This window comes from Megachile rotundata, chromosome 3, assembly GCF_050947335.1.
Source record: "Megachile rotundata isolate GNS110a chromosome 3, iyMegRotu1, whole genome shotgun sequence".
Lineage (NCBI taxonomy): Eukaryota > Metazoa > Arthropoda > Insecta > Hymenoptera > Megachilidae > Megachile > Megachile rotundata.
Window position 1 is genome coordinate 7,640,357 of NC_134985.1, and position 19,606 is coordinate 7,659,962.

Genomic DNA, 19,606 nt, shown 5'->3' on the forward strand with positions numbered 1-19,606 from the left:
ATATTGAAGAAATCTTTTAATCCAAAAGTGCCGTAAAAGTCATTATGTGTCAGGTAAAACAAGTTTGGAACTTTACGGCTTGTTTCCTGAAAATGTTCATAAAATTATTAAAATTACTTTGCTACTTTTTTTTAATTTCTTGCAATAGCCTAGTCTCCTTTTACACGTCGCGTATGAAATTAATGCTGCTAGATTGTACGGACAAGAAAACATTCAAAGATGTGTCTCGGAAATGTGTCTGTTCTTTTTCGTTACTGTTCCGCAATCGCGAGACATCGACACGGTTTCTCACTTATTGCGTGCCTCTACCACTGATAGCACTATGTTCCTAGCAGCAAAAAATGGTACTATTGGTTCCAGATGCCTTCCTGTCCAAACTATATTCTGTTTACCAAAGAGCAGGTACAAAAAGAGACGACACTGCGGGCAATATCTTTGATGTCCAGCAAAGATGAATGGGCGGGAAATTCAAATCGAGTGAATTTAATTTCATGTGCGCACCTCTAATAATTAGAAATCTATTTGTCATCAATTTTCTGTATATTACTAATATTGGCTTTCGAATTATTCACACAATTTTAAAACACTGAAAAATTAAAAAAAAAACATACTGATATGATTACTTCACATGTTTTAAGAATATATATTATAGTAGACTTGAAGCTTTCATTCCCGGCGTCAGACAGATATTAATGTTGAGGCTTTCGGGTGTAAGCCGTATCCTAAAGGAAGCGAGTTCCCAACGTTTCGCCAGAATTGCAGCTAGCTTCATAGGGGGATACAGTGATAAAGTATCAGTAATATATTATACTAATATTTATTACAAATAATTTATAAAGAAATGACAAACTATTTATTAGAAATAAATCTCGCGTTTGGACCAGTTTTTGACCGATCTACACAGCACTCTATTACTATTACTAATTAGACGCATATGATTATTCTTAAAGCTGTCCATATTGATCTTTGAAGATAGGATGATTGAAAGTCATGGTGTCACTCATGACAACGTAAAGTGTGTCGCGCGTGAAACAATGACAGAAAATATAGCAACTGATAAAACAGAAAGACCATTTCTTATTAAATGAGAAACCTTTAACATCCCAGCTTCTGAGTGAAACGAGGTTACCCTGCGGTGAACAGAGAGTAAATTGAATCAATCACTCTCAAGGATTCACTCTCAGCTGATTCAGAATCGAATCTGCTCATTCCAGTATCTGATACACGGACATTTATACCCTGCTGAACCAAGATCTTTGCAAGTACGCAAGTGCGCACGCGCATAATCACAGCACTTCACTTTATTGAAAACCCCACGAAATATCCTTACACTCGCAACATGAATTTTATTAACAAATATTTATTTCTTTATTAGTCGCTAATTAATGGAAAGAATTTTTTAATACTATTGCTAATTATACATTTCAATTATTGATTAAATAGTTTAGATTCTCTTTATTACATAATAATTCATCATTTCTTTCCGTCCAGTAAATAATTTTTTGCTCTTGTCTATCGTAACTAACGACATCTCACGTCAGAGACTTGAAACCACATGTCAAATAACGCAAAATCCGTTTGTTTGATATTTAAATAAATAGACTTCAAATTTTAGCGCGATTTGATCTTTCAGATCATTACAGCAAACTGCTCATCAAAAACAAATTCATTACAATCACAACCTAAGACAACTGTAAACCTTTCTTGCAGTTTGAATGTCTTCTCCAATGGTTATAACTATGATATGTCCAACTAGGCTAAAATATAGCGTACCATGTTAGGGGAATCATGAAATTTAGTTGTAAGAACCGTTAAAAGATGGCGTATGTCAAGTGTGCCTGTAGCGACCAGAGTCGTCCAGAAATGTATAGTCGCGCCATCTAGTTTTAATTAGGTTAAGTTTTCCTTATTGTCACTAGTTTGTAAGTTTTGTATATAGTAGTTGGTAAGCTTGGTAAAAGACGATGCGCCCCCAACCTTCTCGAAAGTCGGGAAAAAACAAGAGAATCAAACGAACACGCGTCGTGTACAGAGGTGTCGAATAAAAAGTCTCCGGATAATCGTAAAACAGTCTAATTTATTCTCTCCCACTGAGCAAGTACGCCACATGCCATATCGATAAATTTGACGAGTTTTTCTGATTAAAAACCGTTAGCGGCCAACTAACCTCTTGAAGGAATACTTGCTAATAGCGTTTCTTCAAATCAACTATCAACAAGTATCTTACTTTGTCTCGTTTGTCTATATCAGCGCAAACAATAGAAGTAAAATTTGAAATGCAGATTCCAGCGCGGGAATCGATTGTAATTGGTTTATTTACATTTTCAGCACATCTGTCAGTTAAAGGTTGATGCGACGACTGAAATCCCTTTTTTCTATTTGCAAAAGAAGGTTGTGAAACGGAGAACACTGATTTAAACAATTTTTTATGAATTAAAAGGACATGGTATAAAGTCAAAATAGGACATTTGCCGAAATAAACAACGGCTTTCAAAAAATAACGATTTAAGAATTATTATCGATTCGGTCATTGCTGTCATCACAGGCCAATTGAATAGGCATGGATCTATGGTTATACAGTAAAGTCTCGATATAAGTGACAAAGTTACCCACGACTGAGAAGATCCTCCGATTGTTTACAACTGCGTTGCTAACTTTTTTATTTTCAATCCTTTCTCATAAGATTTTTAGCAACATATTGGTAACATTTTCCTAAATAAAATGAAACCAAACACGACACAATTCGGGACGTGTATACTTATCATAATTTATTATAATACAATTCTCGATATAAGCGAAATGTTTGGAATTACAAATAAGTATGTTTTAAATTGCGTCATATTTGGTCTTGTTTTAATCAGCAAAATGTCAAATATAGAGGAACAAGTTGTATAAAAAATGACTGAAGATAAAAAAAAATGACGACACATTAGTATTGTAAATTATGCAATAGACTTTTGATCTTTGCCGAGTTCGCTAACATCACAATTCGCAATTTTTTTTTCACTTACTACATTTTTTCGAGATCAAAATTTATTGCCGTTAATTAAATCAGTAAGAAAAATGTAAAAAATCTGTTGATAAAAGTTTGATAACAAAAAATCAAAAATAAGAAAGTTTTATATTTGCATTGTTATAGTCTTATAGATATACTAGAATTCGGATCATACATTTGTCGCAGTCTCGCGGGGTCTTTTCAATATTGAAAATAATTTTCTCAATAATATCGAGTATATCATTTCTACTTATATCTAAACTTTTCTGCATATAACAAAATTCATTTAAATATTAAATATTTAAATTATTTAACATTTACATATCAAATATTTCATAGGTATTTCTTATTTCGAATATACTAGTAATAATTGAAATTATTCGTTTACGATAAAGTATTGATATTACAAATTTATATTAACTTATTTATCAGTTACACCAAAAGAATACGCATAAAAATCAATTACAAATTTTTGTACTAAATTCAGCGTGAAAATGAATGATCATATATTACGTATACCGTGCTATATGTACATATTGACGTTTAGTTCCAATATTGGTGAAAGAGGGCGTTGAATTAGATCATTTCTACTCGCTGACACTGTAGGGAGTTACGTAGTTTTTGGCCCATGGTACCGTTCTTCATTCCTTAAATCAATTAAAATAAGATATTTCGTTCTTGTTTTACGATGTCTCAGCCACAAAAATCAGGGGCCGAAGAATCATTTCTTTTTCCGTTAACAAAACATGTTAGGTTCGGTGATTACCCTGCTGAATACAATCCAGATCAACATGGACCATACAACCCTGCCCGATACTACGGAAAACGTAAGTAATATTGTCTGATTTTTGTATTAATGAAACTAGAAATTAATTCATTATAGCAAGTATATGTTTGTAGCTGATACACCATTTGGAGATGTTAAGCTTCGTGAATTACCAGCATGGATTGGACGACGTCAAAAGGGTCCCAGGGAAATAGCAGGATTATTTTCTCGAGGTAAGTACATACGGTATATTATAAAAGACAAGTTATCTAATTATTTTCTGTAATCGCAACAATTTCGCACATGTGGTTTTATGAAATGAATAGCAAAAGATAAATCTTAGAAATTTTTTTCCGTTTCTACTTTTCCATCATTAGTATCTTTTTATATGAATGTATCTTCTTTTAATTATATATTACGACTAATATAAATGATCATTTAAATATGAATAGTACACTTTTAAACTGACTGAACTATAGAATTGTAGACTTTAAACCTTTTATTAAGATTCCAAACTTTTATGCCAGACTTCTTTTTGTAGAAAATGTTAAAAAAAAGAAAATTAAAAATTGTCTTAATATAACATTTTTTTTATATCACAATTACAGAAAATAATTAGATTGCGTGTTTTCTGTAGTATACTTTTTATATTATTTTAAAATGATTATACTATGGCTTAGAAATTATGTAACAGGCTAGATATAACCTTGTTTTTATTAGTGTCATTACACAAGTTAAATATTTGTATATGTTAGTAACGTTTAAGTTATTATTGTCATTAATCATTATAATAAGCATTAAAAAATAATTAAAATTACTCAATGTTACAGCTTTCTGGCGTTGGCAAATGGCATGGGTACAGCCAAAAAGAGCAACGGCAGCTCCATACTACCAAGTGTTAGTTGCCGGTTCCTTATTCTTTTATGCTATTAATTATCTACGTATAAGTAAGTTCATAATTTTTAAATTTATGTTTGGTCAGAATAATTGCGTGTTACAATACTATGTATTTCAATTTTCAGGGGGCCACAGGAGCTACAAATATCATTAATATATATATTATTGGAAATATATTCAGTCAAAATAGAACACCGCTATATTGTATTAGTTCATTAAACTTTGCTGAATAATTTTGAAAGTTAGTAAAATAAATACCTAATATACAAAAAATGCAATTTATTATTGTTAAATAAAATGATTTATTTGCAGGCAAAATTTATTATATTAAAAAAATTTTATTAAGTTGTACAAAGTTTGAGGAAATAATTATATGATTCTGAACAAGAATTTTGTTTTGTTATTCAAAAGAATTATAATTAAAATATTGAACTACATATTTAACAATTAAAACAATACTTTGCAACTTTTAATAAGTAAATATACATTACATTTTTCAACTTAAGAAATAAAACAAATTTGCATAAAACATTGGAAAAAATATAAACGGCAAAATAACATCACAGACATATAAAAGAGCATCAAACTGGAAATTGTGTTATGGAAATTCGTACTTAATACTAAATCATTGAATGATTATATATGCAAATACTTTTCTAGCAATTTAATGTAAGCTATTGTATGTAAATTTATGATCAAGTTTCAAGTAATTTGATTTATCTAATTATATCTAAAACGCTTTAAATATTTTTAACTAATTATTTTTTATATTATTGCAATATATAAAAACTTATAGTCATAAATGAAATACATAAATTGTGTTATATACTTAAAACACAGTGTTAATTGGGAACATAGTCGAATGATAAAATATCAATGAAACACAAATGCATTATAAATATGAAATCTTTTAAACATTGCGCAAAAAATTATAATGGAAGTTATCAAAATTTAATTATATGTACAAATTATTCAAGTGTAAAGTATTTATAAAATAATAGCGAACAAGTAGTAACAAATTATATGTATACATATATATGTTAATGCATTTAAATAATAAAATTCAAATGTATAATACTCAAATAATTAATGCATTTAATAAATATGTGTACGCGGCATAAATGCGTCCTATGTACGAAATATGTGCAACTTGATGCGAGCAATGCACGAAGACAGCGTTGATTGGTCAATCGATTCATAAGCATCACATAACCCGCCAATAAGAATAAAATTGGGGGACAAAACTCAGGTTCCCCTGCAATATGGCTGTCAGTATAAATTTGATGCTTGTAACATGCGTTGCTCTCCGAAAAATTTGACAAATAGTCTGTCTATCTGTCGACTTTTTCAAAATGTACATCGTAATGTGATTTTTAAGGAATCAATACAGTGGGAAACTGCTATGCGGGTTAGCTGAAGTGTAGCAGTTAAATAAATTGTGTATTGCAATCAGGTATGTTTAACTGTTCGCCAATTATTATTTATTTATGTACCCATATTGTGTTTTTTTTAATAATATCTCTGGAAGTATTATATTGTATTCAGTTTTTTTAATTAAAGTTTACACCATTATGCTAAAATTCTACATTACCCAGATACTTGAATTTAAATACCAATGAAAAAAACGCGTCCTCGCAGATGTCAAGTATTATCTCCACCTCATCAATATTACTACAACAAATTTTCATCTTTAGACTTCTTATTTGGCTTTTTCTATTCAAGTCATTTGCATTAATCAAATAATAAATAATAACTTATTTTAGTATTTTTTGTACTCCATCTTATTTTGTACAATTAGATCACTCAAAGCACTTCCTTTCAAACTTTTATGATATTTAAAAATTTATTGAAAATACATTTCCAGTTAATTTATTAGTATTTGAAGAACTTTTGATTGCATTTTTAAAATTTCTATGCCTATTCTTTGCAAATGTAACTATAAATGTATTCTTGTTTATCAACAGTCATTAATCCTTCATATGTGTATATAAAATTAGAGAGATATATGTGTACTTTTATTTTGATTTTAGACATTTACTGTTATTCTACGATCAACGATACTTGCAAATATGACATCCAGGTAAAACATTAATTATTATTTTATGATAATGTAATACTAGTGCATAAAATGTGTAACATTTTAATACTTATGAAATATTGAAACACAAGGTATATGAATTAATAATATATACTTAAAAGTTATTATGTTTTATATGTGTACATGTCAAACTGTTACATTCTATTTAGATATGCTTGAAATGTAAAATTATATAAGGAAAGTTCTTCGAAAAAAAAAATGTAAGAACCAATTCTATAGTATATAGAATTCATATTTTGTGTTTCAAATATTTGCATGTATTCAAATCTGTATCTTATTATAATATTTATATTTATGTAAACATTAAATATTTATTTGTACTGTGATTAAATAGTAATATAACATTAACAAAATAATGTCCTTAAATTCTATTGTAAAAGGTATATAATATGCAATATAAATTAATATCTTCTACAGCCTCAATATTTTTTTATTACTTGTGTGTAATACTGTTATTGTTTAACTTTTTGTAGTTAACAATATCAAATGTTTAAATACACAAAATCTTCCCTTTAATTCCTAATTATTCTCACTTCATTTTTCAAACAATTGTGATTAATAATACACATATATTTGGTTAGTATTAGCAACATAAATTCATAATATAGTAAAAATGCTATTTGAAAGTAAGAAATATTAAGTATTTTGTCAAATATTTCATTATTTGACAAATTGCATACTTCTGTAATATTAAACGTCTAATTTAAACTAGTAGATATAGCGTAGTTAAGAACTGAAAGTTGTAATTACCACTAATTTGTGCTACATAAGTATAAGTATGTATAATGTAATATATGAATTACCACAGGTTGGACAGACTATTTATATTATTGGAAACAGGAACAAATGCTGTCACTAAAAGAGCTGCAGCACAGCAATTAGGAGAAGCGCAAAGATTACATCCTCATGATCTACATCATTTGTTGGCAAGAGTTTCTACTCTGTTAAAGTCTCCGCAATGGGATACCAGAGTATCAGCTGCACAAGCTGTACAGGCTATACTTTCTCAGGTTCCTGCTTGGGATCCACAACCAATTAAAAAAGAAATATGTACAAGTAATTATTTCATACCTTGTATTATTTAAAAATGTAAAACTTTATGCTCAGTTGTTCATGCATAAACTATATTAATTAATAGATGATGGTGAAACGAAAAAACCAAATAATAGATTAAATTTGGGAGACTTTAATATGGAAAAAGTCTTAGCTCGCAGTTCACATCTTACTGGATCAGAAGGTAGTGAATACGATCTGATTGCTGCTGATGGAGAACAAGTATCACTTCCAAATCAGGAAGAAAAACTTATTGCTGCTAAATTGGGTCTCCATCCACGATTAATGGGAGTTGATACATCAGAGCTATTTACTGCTGAAGACTTAACACCAGTAGTATCGCCGCCTACCTCGAATACACAGAATAAAGTATCTGTGAGTGAAACGCTAAAACAACCGAGTGGACTTAGTAGACGTGAAATGAATAGAGCCAGACGTAAAGTAATATATCACTTTTTAATTTGAATATTGTTATTACGTTGATTTATAAATTAAAGAAGTTTTAATATAAAAACACGTACCTAAATAGGCACGACAGTCAGTTTCAAAACAACGTTCACGAGAACCAGATGAACATCGTAGTAATGAAGATTATTATAACAATTCAAATGCTCAATCTCCTATTAACACAGGAGAACCATTCAGTAAAAAAATAAAATTAGAGGAAGTGATCTCATCAGAAATCGGTGTTAATTGCAATGCACAGACTGAATCAACCAGTAGTGTACCAGATAGTACTGGTTGTTGGCCAGATTCTGTAATCGACTGGCCTTTAGAGTCATTTGCAGAAAACCTTTGTCAAGATTTATTTAGTCAAAAATGGGAAGTGCGACATGGAGCTGCAACAGCTTTAAGAGAATTGGTAAAACTTCATGGAAAAGGTATACAAAACTTTAAACAAAATTATTAACAATAAGCAATTAAAAATTTGTATATCAATAAAAATTTGGTGCAGGTGCTGGTAAATCAAGAGATCAGACTATGAATGAAATGGAAGAAAGCCATTATCAATGGGTTATTGATGCTGCTTTACGATTATTATGTGTCTTAGGACTTGATAGATTTGGAGATTTTGTTTCTGATCAAGTAGTTGCACCTGTACGAGAAACATGTGCTCAAGCACTAGGTTCTCTTCTATTACTAGTGCCAAATCAAAAAGATAATGAAAATGAAAATAAGGGTATTTTAGGGATACTTTCAGTTATGCTAAAGCTTTTAGAACACGATGAATGGGAAGCAAGACATGGCGCATTGCTTGCATTGAAATATTTACTTGCTGTACGAGATGATCTACTGGATGACATTTTACCAAGAGTATTTCCAGCTATCATACAAGGTCTTTCTGATCCGGTTGACGATGTAGGTGCTGCTGCAGCTAGTGCACTTATACCCGTGGCATTCGCCCTTCCACGTTTACTGAAACCGGCAGAATTAGAGGCTATTGTAATTCGTCTTTGGGAACTTCTACGTGAACAAGATGATCTAGCAGCAGCATGTAATAGTTTTATGGGATTACTCGCTGCTATACTTTCATTACCTACAGCACACACTTACATTACCCCTCAGCCATTGTCACAGGTAACAATTATATGAATCTAACTTATGATAGTATAAATTGTTCTTTTTTTATTTAAAATGTATACAATTACAGGTTTTACCGCGATTGTGGCCATTTCTTAGTCATTCTAGTTCTAGTGTACGAAAAGCCACTTTGCAAACATTACAGACATTAACTGGAGATGACGGTGCTCATAATAAAAATAGAAAGGAACGATGGGGTGAAGGAGGTGGATTGGTATTACAGGAAGCTCTTCGTCATGTGTTTCAACGTGTATTGATCGAACATGTGACTGCCATACAAGACGTAGCCGAACGTGTTTGGGAAAATCTAGTCGTACAGAGCGATCTCGAACTACTATTGCATGCAGCGTGTCCTCTCGTTAGCACATGGCTTTGTCTTGCTATGCAACCCGAACACGTGCCATTTAATCCGAACTTATTAATGACAATAAGTACTCTTAATAAAGGAATAAAAAGTAATCAAATTATTGGTATTTGCGATGGACAATCAGATACTAGTAACAACGGAGGGAACAATACTATAAGCGGAAATGGAAAATCAATGTCTGAACTGAAAGTTTACATAGGTGGAATCGAGACTGTAGCTCAAAATATAAGAAAATCAAATGTAGTACAGGCTCGTTGTAGAGCTTCACGAATGTTAGGATTGTTATCACATTATGTAGTACAACCGGCACCGGGTGTTACTTATACACCAGACATACCTAGTCCTGCAATTTGCTATGCTAAAGTATTATTGGCACATCTTAATTCACGCTCAGCATTACAACGCACCGTTGTAGGTTTAACTATGTCTCATTGGGCGACCGTAAACAATATGAAACCACCTGCAATACCAGACATTTTAAGGTACAAAGATGAATTGTTTTTTATCTGCTTTTGTGAAACTTAATCTAATAATCGTGTATTTTCTTAAAAGGGACAGACTGTTGGGGTGTTTAAATGAATGCGTATATTATGACGAAATCGCCGCATCTTTCACTCGTCTTTTACATGATAGTCGTGATTACATTGCCACTCTCAAACACTATAAACTACCTGTTCCTATTGAGATAGATGCATCGGGAGTAATGACGCTTGATCAAATTGCAAGCCTTGCTGGAAAACCGATTTCAGAGCTTTGTGCCATGAGCAATGCCACAGGTTCCGGAGGACCGGGTGGAAATATTGGCGGGAATTCTAGTACAATTAAACTAAAACCGAAACTAATAGAAAGTTTGGAAGAAAGACGGAAAGCTTTAGAAACAGGTGCTGCTGACACAGCAGCACAACAACTTTCGTATAATGTCATGTCAATGGCAGCATTAGCTGGTGCTGCCACGATGTTACATTGCCTTCCACCGACCCCACAACCTCTTAATCCATTAGTAAAACCGTTAATGGAAGCTATAAAGCGCGAGGAAAATGAAGAATTACAAAAGTTAGCTGCAAAACATTTGTCATACTTAGTTGATCTTTGTGTAGATAGAAAACCTTCTCCCAATGCAAAGGTATGCATGAAATAATTATAGTTCGTACAGTTAGTTGTTATGTTCTTTTCAAATAATTTGATATACACTTTAAATCATAGATATCGACCAATTTATGTACATTCCTATGCTCGGATATTGAATTTACACCTCGTGTAAATTGCAATACAGACTCAGATCTATTTGATGGAATTCTTACTTTAAGCAATAGACAAAAACATGCTGAAAGAGTAGCTTACAATCGAGGAGCAAGTAGTGGACTTGGTGGAGGAAGAGGACCTGGTCGACCGCCGACAACTGAAATTCCTTTGGAAGAATTACTTGCTTGTGAAGAACCTGAAGCTAAAGCTGCTCGAACACGTCGTCGTGGCGCCACTTTTGCACTTACTGCTATAGGTTTGCGTCAAATATAGTTTTAATATAATAGAATTACATCATATAAACTTTTTATATTTCCATTTGTAGCTACTCTTTTCGGTGCACAATTACCTACACGGTTACCACACCTTTGGGAGCTGATATTACCAAGTATATTACGAGAAGAAGATAAAATCATTGGCCGTGAAAATACTCAAGAAGGAGTAAATCAACTCATTTTCGGTTTACAAGTTTTAGAAATCATGGCTCCAAGTCTTGATAAAGCTTTACTACCTCCTGCTTTGGAATGTCTTTCCTGTTTATGTAAATTATTGGCCCACCCTTATAAGGCTGTTAGACATATGGCATCACGATGTATCGCTGTATTAGCTACATTAGATACAGAAAAGGTGATAATTTATTAAACATGAAATCAATGAATTTCTCTTAACAACTATCCATTTTATTTCATAACGTATAAATATTACAAAAAATCTTTTTACAGACCATAGTACATGTTACACGCAGTGTAATACCACTCTTAGAAGCTACTGGTGGTGAAAAATTATATTCTACAACTGTGACTGCACCAAGTGAAGTGGATTCGATAAGGCAAGGCGCAGCTGAAGCATTAGCATGTCTTGTCGAAAGTTTAGGTGTTAATATAGTTCCATATGCTGTATTGTTCATGGTACCTTTGTTGGGGCGTATGAGTGATCAGAATCAGGCAGTAAGATTAGCTTGCAGTGCAACATTTGCAACACTCGTGCAACTTTTACCTCTGGATCCTGGTGCAATTGCTGACCCGCCAGATCTAGTGTAAGTATCAAAGATTTAAGTAACTCTAGAAGTAAATATATTTAATGTACATCGGTTTCGTCATGTGGCGAATTTTGCTATTACTTTGTACACGGTATGTTCAAAAAGTTTCCAGACCAACTTTTCTTTTTAAATGTACCAATGAGTACCAGAGAGTACTTTTAAGGTAGTTCTATCTACGTTTACAGCAAGTAGTATTAACCTTACACAATTTTATATGATTTATTTGTTGCTATGGATACAGTGGTGTCTGTACAGTACACATTGGAAGATTACTTGCTTTTTGCATAGTTACAATTTCAAGGATGAAGTAGCACAATTTAATTTTATTTTAGAAGTAGAAGAAGTGCCACAAGAATATAAAAATCAATATAAAAGAGTAAACAACATCAAATATTTGAAAAAGTATTAAAGACCGTATGGACGTTGTTATGTTAGTAGTATTTCTTTAATACATATAAACAATTTAAAGGTTATCAGTTGTTTGAAAATGAACAGAGAAAAGGAATCGGCGCATATAAATCGTTAAAACGACTATTGAACGTGTATATTTTCTACTGAAAATCCATTGTTTCAATGAGTTTTATTAAAATGCCGTAAATAGACTTTTTAAATAATTTTAGCGAATTAGCTTGAGCTTCACTGTTCAATGAATGATTTCCTCTTTGTGATAACGCGCACTCGTACTCGTCAGTCGTGGCCTTTAATTTCTGGTGAACAAAAATAGTGACCATTATCTACTCACAGTAACCTTCAGATTTACTGTCTGAGCATATTTTTTTTTTTTTCTCAAAATAAAATTGGTAACGGATATGGCTCGCTATGACGACGCGGAGACAATTTAATGCACCGTGACAAAAAATTTTAATGCGATTTCCCCAAAGAGCTTTCTAAAGACTTCCAATAATTCTATAAGTATTACACTGAGTATATAGCAAGACAAAAAATGCATATTGCAAATTTAATAAGGAAATTCATTTATCTGCAGAATTCGTTTTTTCTTTGTATCAATCTGGACATTTTTTTAACATATTGTGTATGTATATATGTGTTTTCAATGTTTACAGGTACTTAGTAGTATGATGTATATAGTAATGCCTTGAAAATTGCTTACTGCTCCTGGCCACATTCGCTCAAGCGATAAGAAAAATAGCTATTCCAAAAAATCATGAGTATATGCTTTTTCTCTGATGTATATGAATCACAAACAGTTCTCAAGAAGCGGCAGTATAAACAATCACCCATTTGTTTCTTTTAAATACAAAATGCTAGATTTTGACAAAGTGAATTACAACGATCAGTGAGGAATAGTGGCAAGCAATTATCAAGGCATTGCTATGTTTAATGAAAATATATCTTAAGGTGTGAAAATGTCAAAAATTTTATAATTTTCTTCAATTATTTAATTCTTATATAATCAGCATTCTATATATTGTATCGTTGGCACTATTCTTTAAATAGTTATAACATAGTTAGGACACAATCAATTAATGTAATAAAAATTTTAATCATATTTTAGAGAGAAAAAAGCTCAAGAGCGGCGGTTTCTAGAACAACTTTTGAATCCACGCAGTATTCCAGATACTGAATTACCAATTCCTGTAGCTGCAGAACTGCGTTCTTATCAGCGTCAAGGCTTAAATTGGTTAAATTTTTTAAATTGCTATCGACTCCATGGTGTTCTGTGTGATGATATGGGTCTTGGAAAAACGTTGCAAACTCTTTGTATATTAGCGTTAGATCATCATCGTAATCCTCATGCTCCACCAAGTTTGGTAGTGTGTCCACCGACTTTAACTGGTCACTGGGTATACGAAGCTGACAAATTCTTTAAAACCAAAGATCTTTCGGTGTTACAATATGCCGGCACCCCGCCTGAACGAGAAAAATTACGACCAAAAGTCGCTCATCATAGACTCATCGTTGCGAGTTATGATATAGTACGTAAAGATATCGATTATTTTGAAACTCGTCAATGGAATTATTGTGTACTTGATGAAGGTCATGTCATAAAAAATGGAAAAACGAAAAGTGCGAAAGCGACAAAACGATTGCATGCCAATCACAGACTTATACTCTCAGGCACGCCTGTGCAGAATGACGTGCTCGAATTGTGGTCGTTATTTGACTTTTTAATGCCAGGTTTCCTGGGCACTGAAAAGCAATTTGCGGCAAAGTATTCACGTCCTATTTTAGCTTGTAGAGAACCAAAAGCTGGACCAAAAGAACAAGAAGCAGGGGCGTTAGCTATGGAGGCACTTCATAGACAGGTAATCTTTTTTTCTATATGTTTTTCTCTTTTGTTTTTTAACTTTATTAGCAAAAAACAGCCGCTGTTTCAGTTATAAATAAATTCTTACAAATTTAATAATACAGTATATCTTACACTATAATTTATTCTGTCAGGTTTTGCCATTTTTACTTAGGCGAAATAAAGAGGATGTTCTTCAAGACTTACCGCCTAAAATCACACAAGACTACTATTGTGATTTATCACCGTTACAACGAACGTTGTACGAAGATTTTCGTACTCGTCATTCTGCTACTCTATTGTCGACTGTATCGTGTACTTCGGCTTCGAATGATCCGCATGGTGGTCACGTGTTCGAAGCATTGCGTTATCTACGTAATGTTTGTAATCATCCTAAATTAGTACTAAATCCACGACATCCATTGTATCAAAATGTTAGTATCCATAATACAGACACGTATATTATAATTATATACTTGTGATATTAATTTAATGATATTTATTTTTAGATATGCAATACATTAAAACAGCAAAAGAGTACTTTAGCGGACATAGAACATGGAGCTAAATTACCTGCATTGAAACAATTGTTATTAGATTGTGGTATCGGTCAGCCGCAGCAACAACAAAGTCGTAATTCCGTGGCTGCTGGCACTACTCAAGATAATCAACCACCACAACAGCAACAATTAGTGAGCCAACATAGAGCGTTGATCTTTTGTCAATTGAAAGCAATGTTAGATATCGTAGAAAAAGATTTGTTGCGTACACATCTACCAACAGTCACATATCTTCGACTTGATGGAAGTATACCCGCGACACAAAGGCATTCCGTAGTGGCACGTTTCAACGCTGATCCGTCGATAGATGTGTTATTGTTAACAACTCAAGTTGGTGGTCTTGGTTTAAATCTGACTGGTGCAGATACAGTTATATTTGTAGAACATGATTGGAATCCTATGAAAGATCTGCAAGCGATGGACCGAGCACATCGCATTGGACAGAAGAAAGTAGTTAACGTATATCGGTTAATCACAAGATCAACAGTGGAAGAGAAAATTATGGGACTTCAAAAGTTCAAGCTTCTTACTGCAAATACTGTTATTTCGACCGAGAACGCATCTTTGGAAACAATGGCAACTGATCAGGTACGATATCTGAAGAATTGTACAGCGAATAAATGTAAAAAACTGACAGCGTATTTGAGACATAAAATCTCACATGTAAATATAAATAATAATGAAACAACATAATACAAAAGTATTGAAGTTATCGATAAAGTTATTGAAAAAGAATGATATAATCATAACATTCTTTTTCACTAAATTCATTTGTGATATAACGTTTGTACTTATATTTTTTTCTTAATTCTATACGTAATTATGTTAAAATTAAAATTAATGTTTTATGTCTGATGAGACCTTTAAAATAGTCTGCCAATTTTTTACTCGTTCCAAAAATGTACTTAAATTATCAGTAAAATTTATAATAACATTCTGTTCACAATAATTTTTTACAGTTACTAGATTTGTTTTCGTTGGACAACAGTAAAGGAAAAAGGCCAGAATCACAAGAAGATGCCGTATCTAAAATTACCGGTGTTCCAGGTGTTAGTCGTTCTGTTCTAGAAATTCTTCCTGAATTATGGGAACAACAACAATACGACGACGAATATGATTTTGATTCATTTCTGTCCTCTCTAAAGTCTGAAAACCAGTGAGCTTATCATTTTACTCATCAGTATAATCAAATACATAATGATTTAGCAGAATTAATACGTATGTAAAAACTGATTACGTTATTAAATGAACGTACGAAGATCAGAACTGATAAAGGAAATGATTAATTCTTTTAATTTCATGAACTGAAAGTAACGAACATTCTTTTCATTAAAGAAGAACAAAAGATATACGAATTACTTACAAAGAAGAAACTCGGATAAATAAGTTATGGATAATATTAATTAAGTACTATAAGTAAGCGAGTCTTGTTTATTTATAATAACTTATAAAAATGCTGATACAATTACAATTCCGTATTTGTACCAAACGACACCATGGTTCATATTTATTTATACATATTATACTAGTCTCTTCCTTTACCGCTATTTTTATATCATCACAACAAATTAGTAAAATGACAATGTCTATCATTACTGTTATTTACTAACAGTGTTCCCTCAATAGAAGTAATTTTTTCAACTTAAAAGATTCCCGGTGAAATAAGTTCTAAATTATTACAATATTTTGTTGGCATTAAATTTATAATTTTGATACACATTGAGGATCCAAGTTTCCGGCTGCAAATATATTATGTGGATCCAAGTGTGCTTTGGCTGCTCGATAAAGGGACACTCCTATTTCCCCTACGACATCCGGATAAAAACAGGAACGTAACTTGCCTACACCATGATGATGAGACAAAGAACCACCATTAGCAAGAATTTCTTCACGCGCCTTGTGTTCAATACGCTCGTACACTTCAACAGGATCCGACAGGTCCTTATAATTGAACGCCATATAAAAGTACACACAACAACCAGAGTCGTAAGTTTGCGTGATACGACAAGAAATCAAGTACCGTTTCACACCATGCGCGTAACACTCTCTAGCTACGCGTGATTTCACATTTCTACACAATGAAACTGCACGATTCCAAGTGACGGAGGTCTCAAACGATTCAGCCAAAACAGAATAATTTAAACCCAAGTCTCGAATATAGGCTATAACAAATGTTAAAACGTATCCTCGTTCACCGTTTGTTTCTCCTGCTGGAACACCATTGTACTGTTTGGCAATATTATAAACGTTTTTTTCTTGTATCGCTACATCTGCAGTTGTGCTACCTTCGAAAAGAAGTGTAGCAACACATATTTGGTCCCATTTAAAACGTTTTATCCTTGTAATGTAAGCTTGTTTCAATCCTTGTAAAATTAAACCGCCCCAGCCAGGTTCTGGTCGTAACGCTTGGCCAAACTGGAATTGCTCATTGTCCATCAGACGTATGCTAGCAGGCTGACGTCGTTCCTTGGCTATCTATTTGCAATAAAATAAAAATGATACAATTTTTAATAAAAAATATCTGCAATGATTTTTCTCATTTGATTAAAACTCGTGTTTAAAAAATGAAGCAAAAATGAGAAACAGTATTATATAGGATGTCTATAAATTTTTGCTGTAAAACAACTGTTAAATGATAGTTGATAGCAAAAAAATGTAACAGTTCTTTATGATTCAGTGTAGAATATTATTTGTAGTTGCAAATTTTCTGTAAGTAGATGTGTTTCCAAGATTTCAGGAGACACCCTGTATTCTTAAGTAGATTTAAATATAAGTACAAATAAATGAGTTATTTTAATAAAGTTATAAGGTATAAGTTATTTTAGCAAATCACATTTAAAAAATTAGCAAAGTTAATTAAGGAAACTAAGTTTCATCTGTAATAATTCTGTGTACATATAAAATATATTTGATGTTATAACATTTCAATAAGATTTACCTGACGTAACGCCGACACTCCAGTTAGAAAATTTGGGAAAACTATGCTACCGTATTTGACTACTTTTGGTATTGGCCTGATCTTCAACACAACTTCTGTGACGACACCCAATGTACCTTCACTACCGAGTATCATATGATCGAAGTCAGGTCCGCAAGAAGCTCGCGGAACCAGTAAACTTCTCTCCAACGTGATTTCCGGGTCATCTATCCTACCGGTGACCATTCTGACTCGCACAACTAAATCTTCGATGTTTCCATATCGATTTTTTTTCATCCCACTCGCCCTTGTTGCAACCCATCCACCTAAACTGTTCTTTCAACAAATACAAACAATTATGTCACTGGCAATGGATTAACTTGTAACATGAAATATAAAGTAAACTCTGTTTAGTCCGTGATATGTACTATGCGGTGAGAAGTCCCTGCAATGTAGGATGATAATGTAGAGAGAACATACGTATTTTTGGGTTGTAGTGTATTAGAAGCATCACGAAGAAATGCAAAGCACCATATTTGTTAATAAAGTTCGTATGGAATTAAAGAGTGGGGCTGTGTATATTTCTCTAGCTCCCATATCGAGAGACATCTTGTATGGTATACGCAATATTAGTTATTCTGTGACATCTTGCCATAGTGAGTGTCCACGCCTAACTGTGACAAATCGCGATACTTCAAGAATTATTATATGACATGAAAAAGAATATACGAGAGGATACCTAAAAGAATCCGAATTTATTTATTCAAATTTTAAGCACAAACTTTCCATTCCCTTCGAAGTACTTTTCATTTGCATTAATACATTTGTCCAATCTTTTATTCCATTTTTTAAAACATTGTTTAAATTCACCTTTTGTGATGCTTGCCAGCGTCCTCGACGTTTTTTCTTTGCTTCAGCAACATCAGCAAAACGCTTCCCTTTTGTGTCTCTTTTCATTCGAGGAAACAAGAAAAACTTGCACGGGGTAAGGTCGGATAAGAATAGGCGACGTATAGGGGTCATACCATTTTTGGTTAAGAATTGTCAGAGACATGAAAGGAAAGCATTTTACTAATGTTGTTGAGGTGAAGAAAAAACGACGGATTCGCTGTCAAACATGACAAAAGAATAATTTAAACAATGTTTTAAAAAATGGAATAGAAGATTAGACAAGTAAGGTATTTTCAATCTGCTATGTAAATACTTAACGCTGTCGATATCGAACGCTTTGCACAATTACTACTATTTAATTAATATTAACTAGGACCTTAATTTTCCTTGTACATTTTGATTTTGATAGGAAATTGTTTAAAATGTCAACTACTCTGCACTTTCCCCGAAAATGGGGTAAGAGCATAACTTGAAGTTAAATACTTTGAAATTTTGTTTCATGTGCAATGGGCCAAGAGCAGAATTATTAACAAATCTGCTATAAAATGCTTTTTACTGTATTATGCAAGTACTCTATACTGCAAACAAGTACTCTTAGCTGAAACATAAGAGGGAATATAGTGAAACAAAACAAGGAAACAAACATACTAAATGGAGACATTTCGCTCATATTGTAATAAAAGTAGCCTGTATATGCACTTGCCCCGTTTACGAAATTACCTCACTTTACCTTATGTAAAAACTATGCCTTAGAACAATATGTGTATGACTTAGAATAGTCTTATGATTTCGAAAATACTTTGTTACATTTTCTTTACAGCATTTTTATATCGTGAATACTTCTGATTATATTGCTGATTTACTTCACATGCCTCACTTTGTATGCATAAATAAAATTATTCAGGAAACTGACCTTCGTAACATCAAGACCACTGAAATCAGCGAGGACAAT

The 19,606-nt window shown here is 32.6% G+C and overlaps 3 protein-coding genes across 5 annotated transcripts in view; 2 read left to right on the forward strand and 1 right to left on the reverse strand.

Moving 5' to 3' along the window:
- Positions 1–3,552: 3,552 nt before the first annotated feature.
- Positions 3,553–4,931, forward strand: ATPsynF (ATP synthase, subunit F). Its single transcript, XM_003704745.3, has 4 exons — positions 3,553–3,822; positions 3,896–3,994; positions 4,592–4,708; positions 4,784–4,931. The coding sequence occupies exons 1-4, from the start codon at positions 3,684–3,686 to the stop codon at positions 4,810–4,812; spliced, it is 384 nt and encodes a 127-aa protein (XP_003704793.1). The 5' UTR covers positions 3,553–3,683; the 3' UTR covers positions 4,813–4,931.
- A 259-nt stretch (positions 4,932–5,190) lies between these two features.
- Hel89B (histone acetyltransferase 1) lies at positions 5,191–16,338 on the forward strand. Of its 2 annotated transcripts, XM_012288617.2 has the most exons (15): positions 5,191–6,111; positions 6,689–6,738; positions 7,565–7,812; positions 7,895–8,250; positions 8,339–8,690; positions 8,765–9,387; positions 9,461–10,239; positions 10,310–10,880; positions 10,961–11,255; positions 11,325–11,626; positions 11,722–12,035; positions 13,555–14,305; positions 14,442–14,720; positions 14,796–15,434; positions 15,806–16,338. In XM_012288617.2, exons 2-15 carry the CDS (start codon positions 6,728–6,730, stop codon positions 16,004–16,006), a joined length of 5,721 nt encoding a protein of 1,906 aa, XP_012144007.1. In that variant the 5' UTR covers positions 5,191–6,111; positions 6,689–6,727; the 3' UTR covers positions 16,007–16,338. The 2 variants fall into 2 exon arrangements, with proteins under 2 accessions (XP_012144007.1, XP_076385897.1); XM_076529782.1 differs by lacking the exons at positions 5,191–6,111; positions 6,689–6,738 and having other exon boundaries at positions 7,536–7,812.
- Positions 16,264–19,606, reverse strand: part of Agps (alkyldihydroxyacetonephosphate synthase) — a 47,043-nt gene continuing 43,700 nt past the window's right edge. For both annotated transcript variants that reach the window (XM_076529788.1, XM_003704753.3), the window contains exons 5-6: positions 17,785–18,094; positions 16,264–17,321 (exon numbers count right to left, since the gene is read on the reverse strand). In XM_076529788.1, the coding sequence (XP_076385903.1) occupies positions 16,548–17,321; positions 17,785–18,094 (1,084 nt within the window). In that variant the 3' untranslated portion in view covers positions 16,264–16,547. The remainder of the gene's footprint in view (positions 17,322–17,784; positions 18,095–19,606) is intronic.

Excerpts from the sequence above, each read along its gene's own strand:
- ATPsynF (XM_003704745.3), top strand. The coding sequence starts at position 3,684 with ATGTCTCAGCCACAAAAATCAGGGGCCGAAGAATCATTTCTTTTTCCG. Across the intron at positions 3,995-4,591 it reads AGCAGGATTATTTTCTCGAG|CTTTCTGGCGTTGGCAAATG; the intron begins GTAAGTACATAC and ends TCAATGTTACAG. Across the intron at positions 4,709-4,783 it reads TATTAATTATCTACGTATAA|GGGGCCACAGGAGCTACAAA; the intron begins GTAAGTTCATAA and ends TTCAATTTTCAG.
- Hel89B (XM_076529782.1), top strand. The coding sequence starts at position 7,551 with ATGAATTACCACAGGTTGGACAGACTATTTATATTATTGGAAACAGGA. Across the intron at positions 14,306-14,441 it reads TGGAGGCACTTCATAGACAG|GTTTTGCCATTTTTACTTAG; the intron begins GTAATCTTTTTT and ends TTATTCTGTCAG. Across the intron at positions 15,435-15,805 it reads AAACAATGGCAACTGATCAG|TTACTAGATTTGTTTTCGTT; the intron begins GTACGATATCTG and ends AATTTTTTACAG.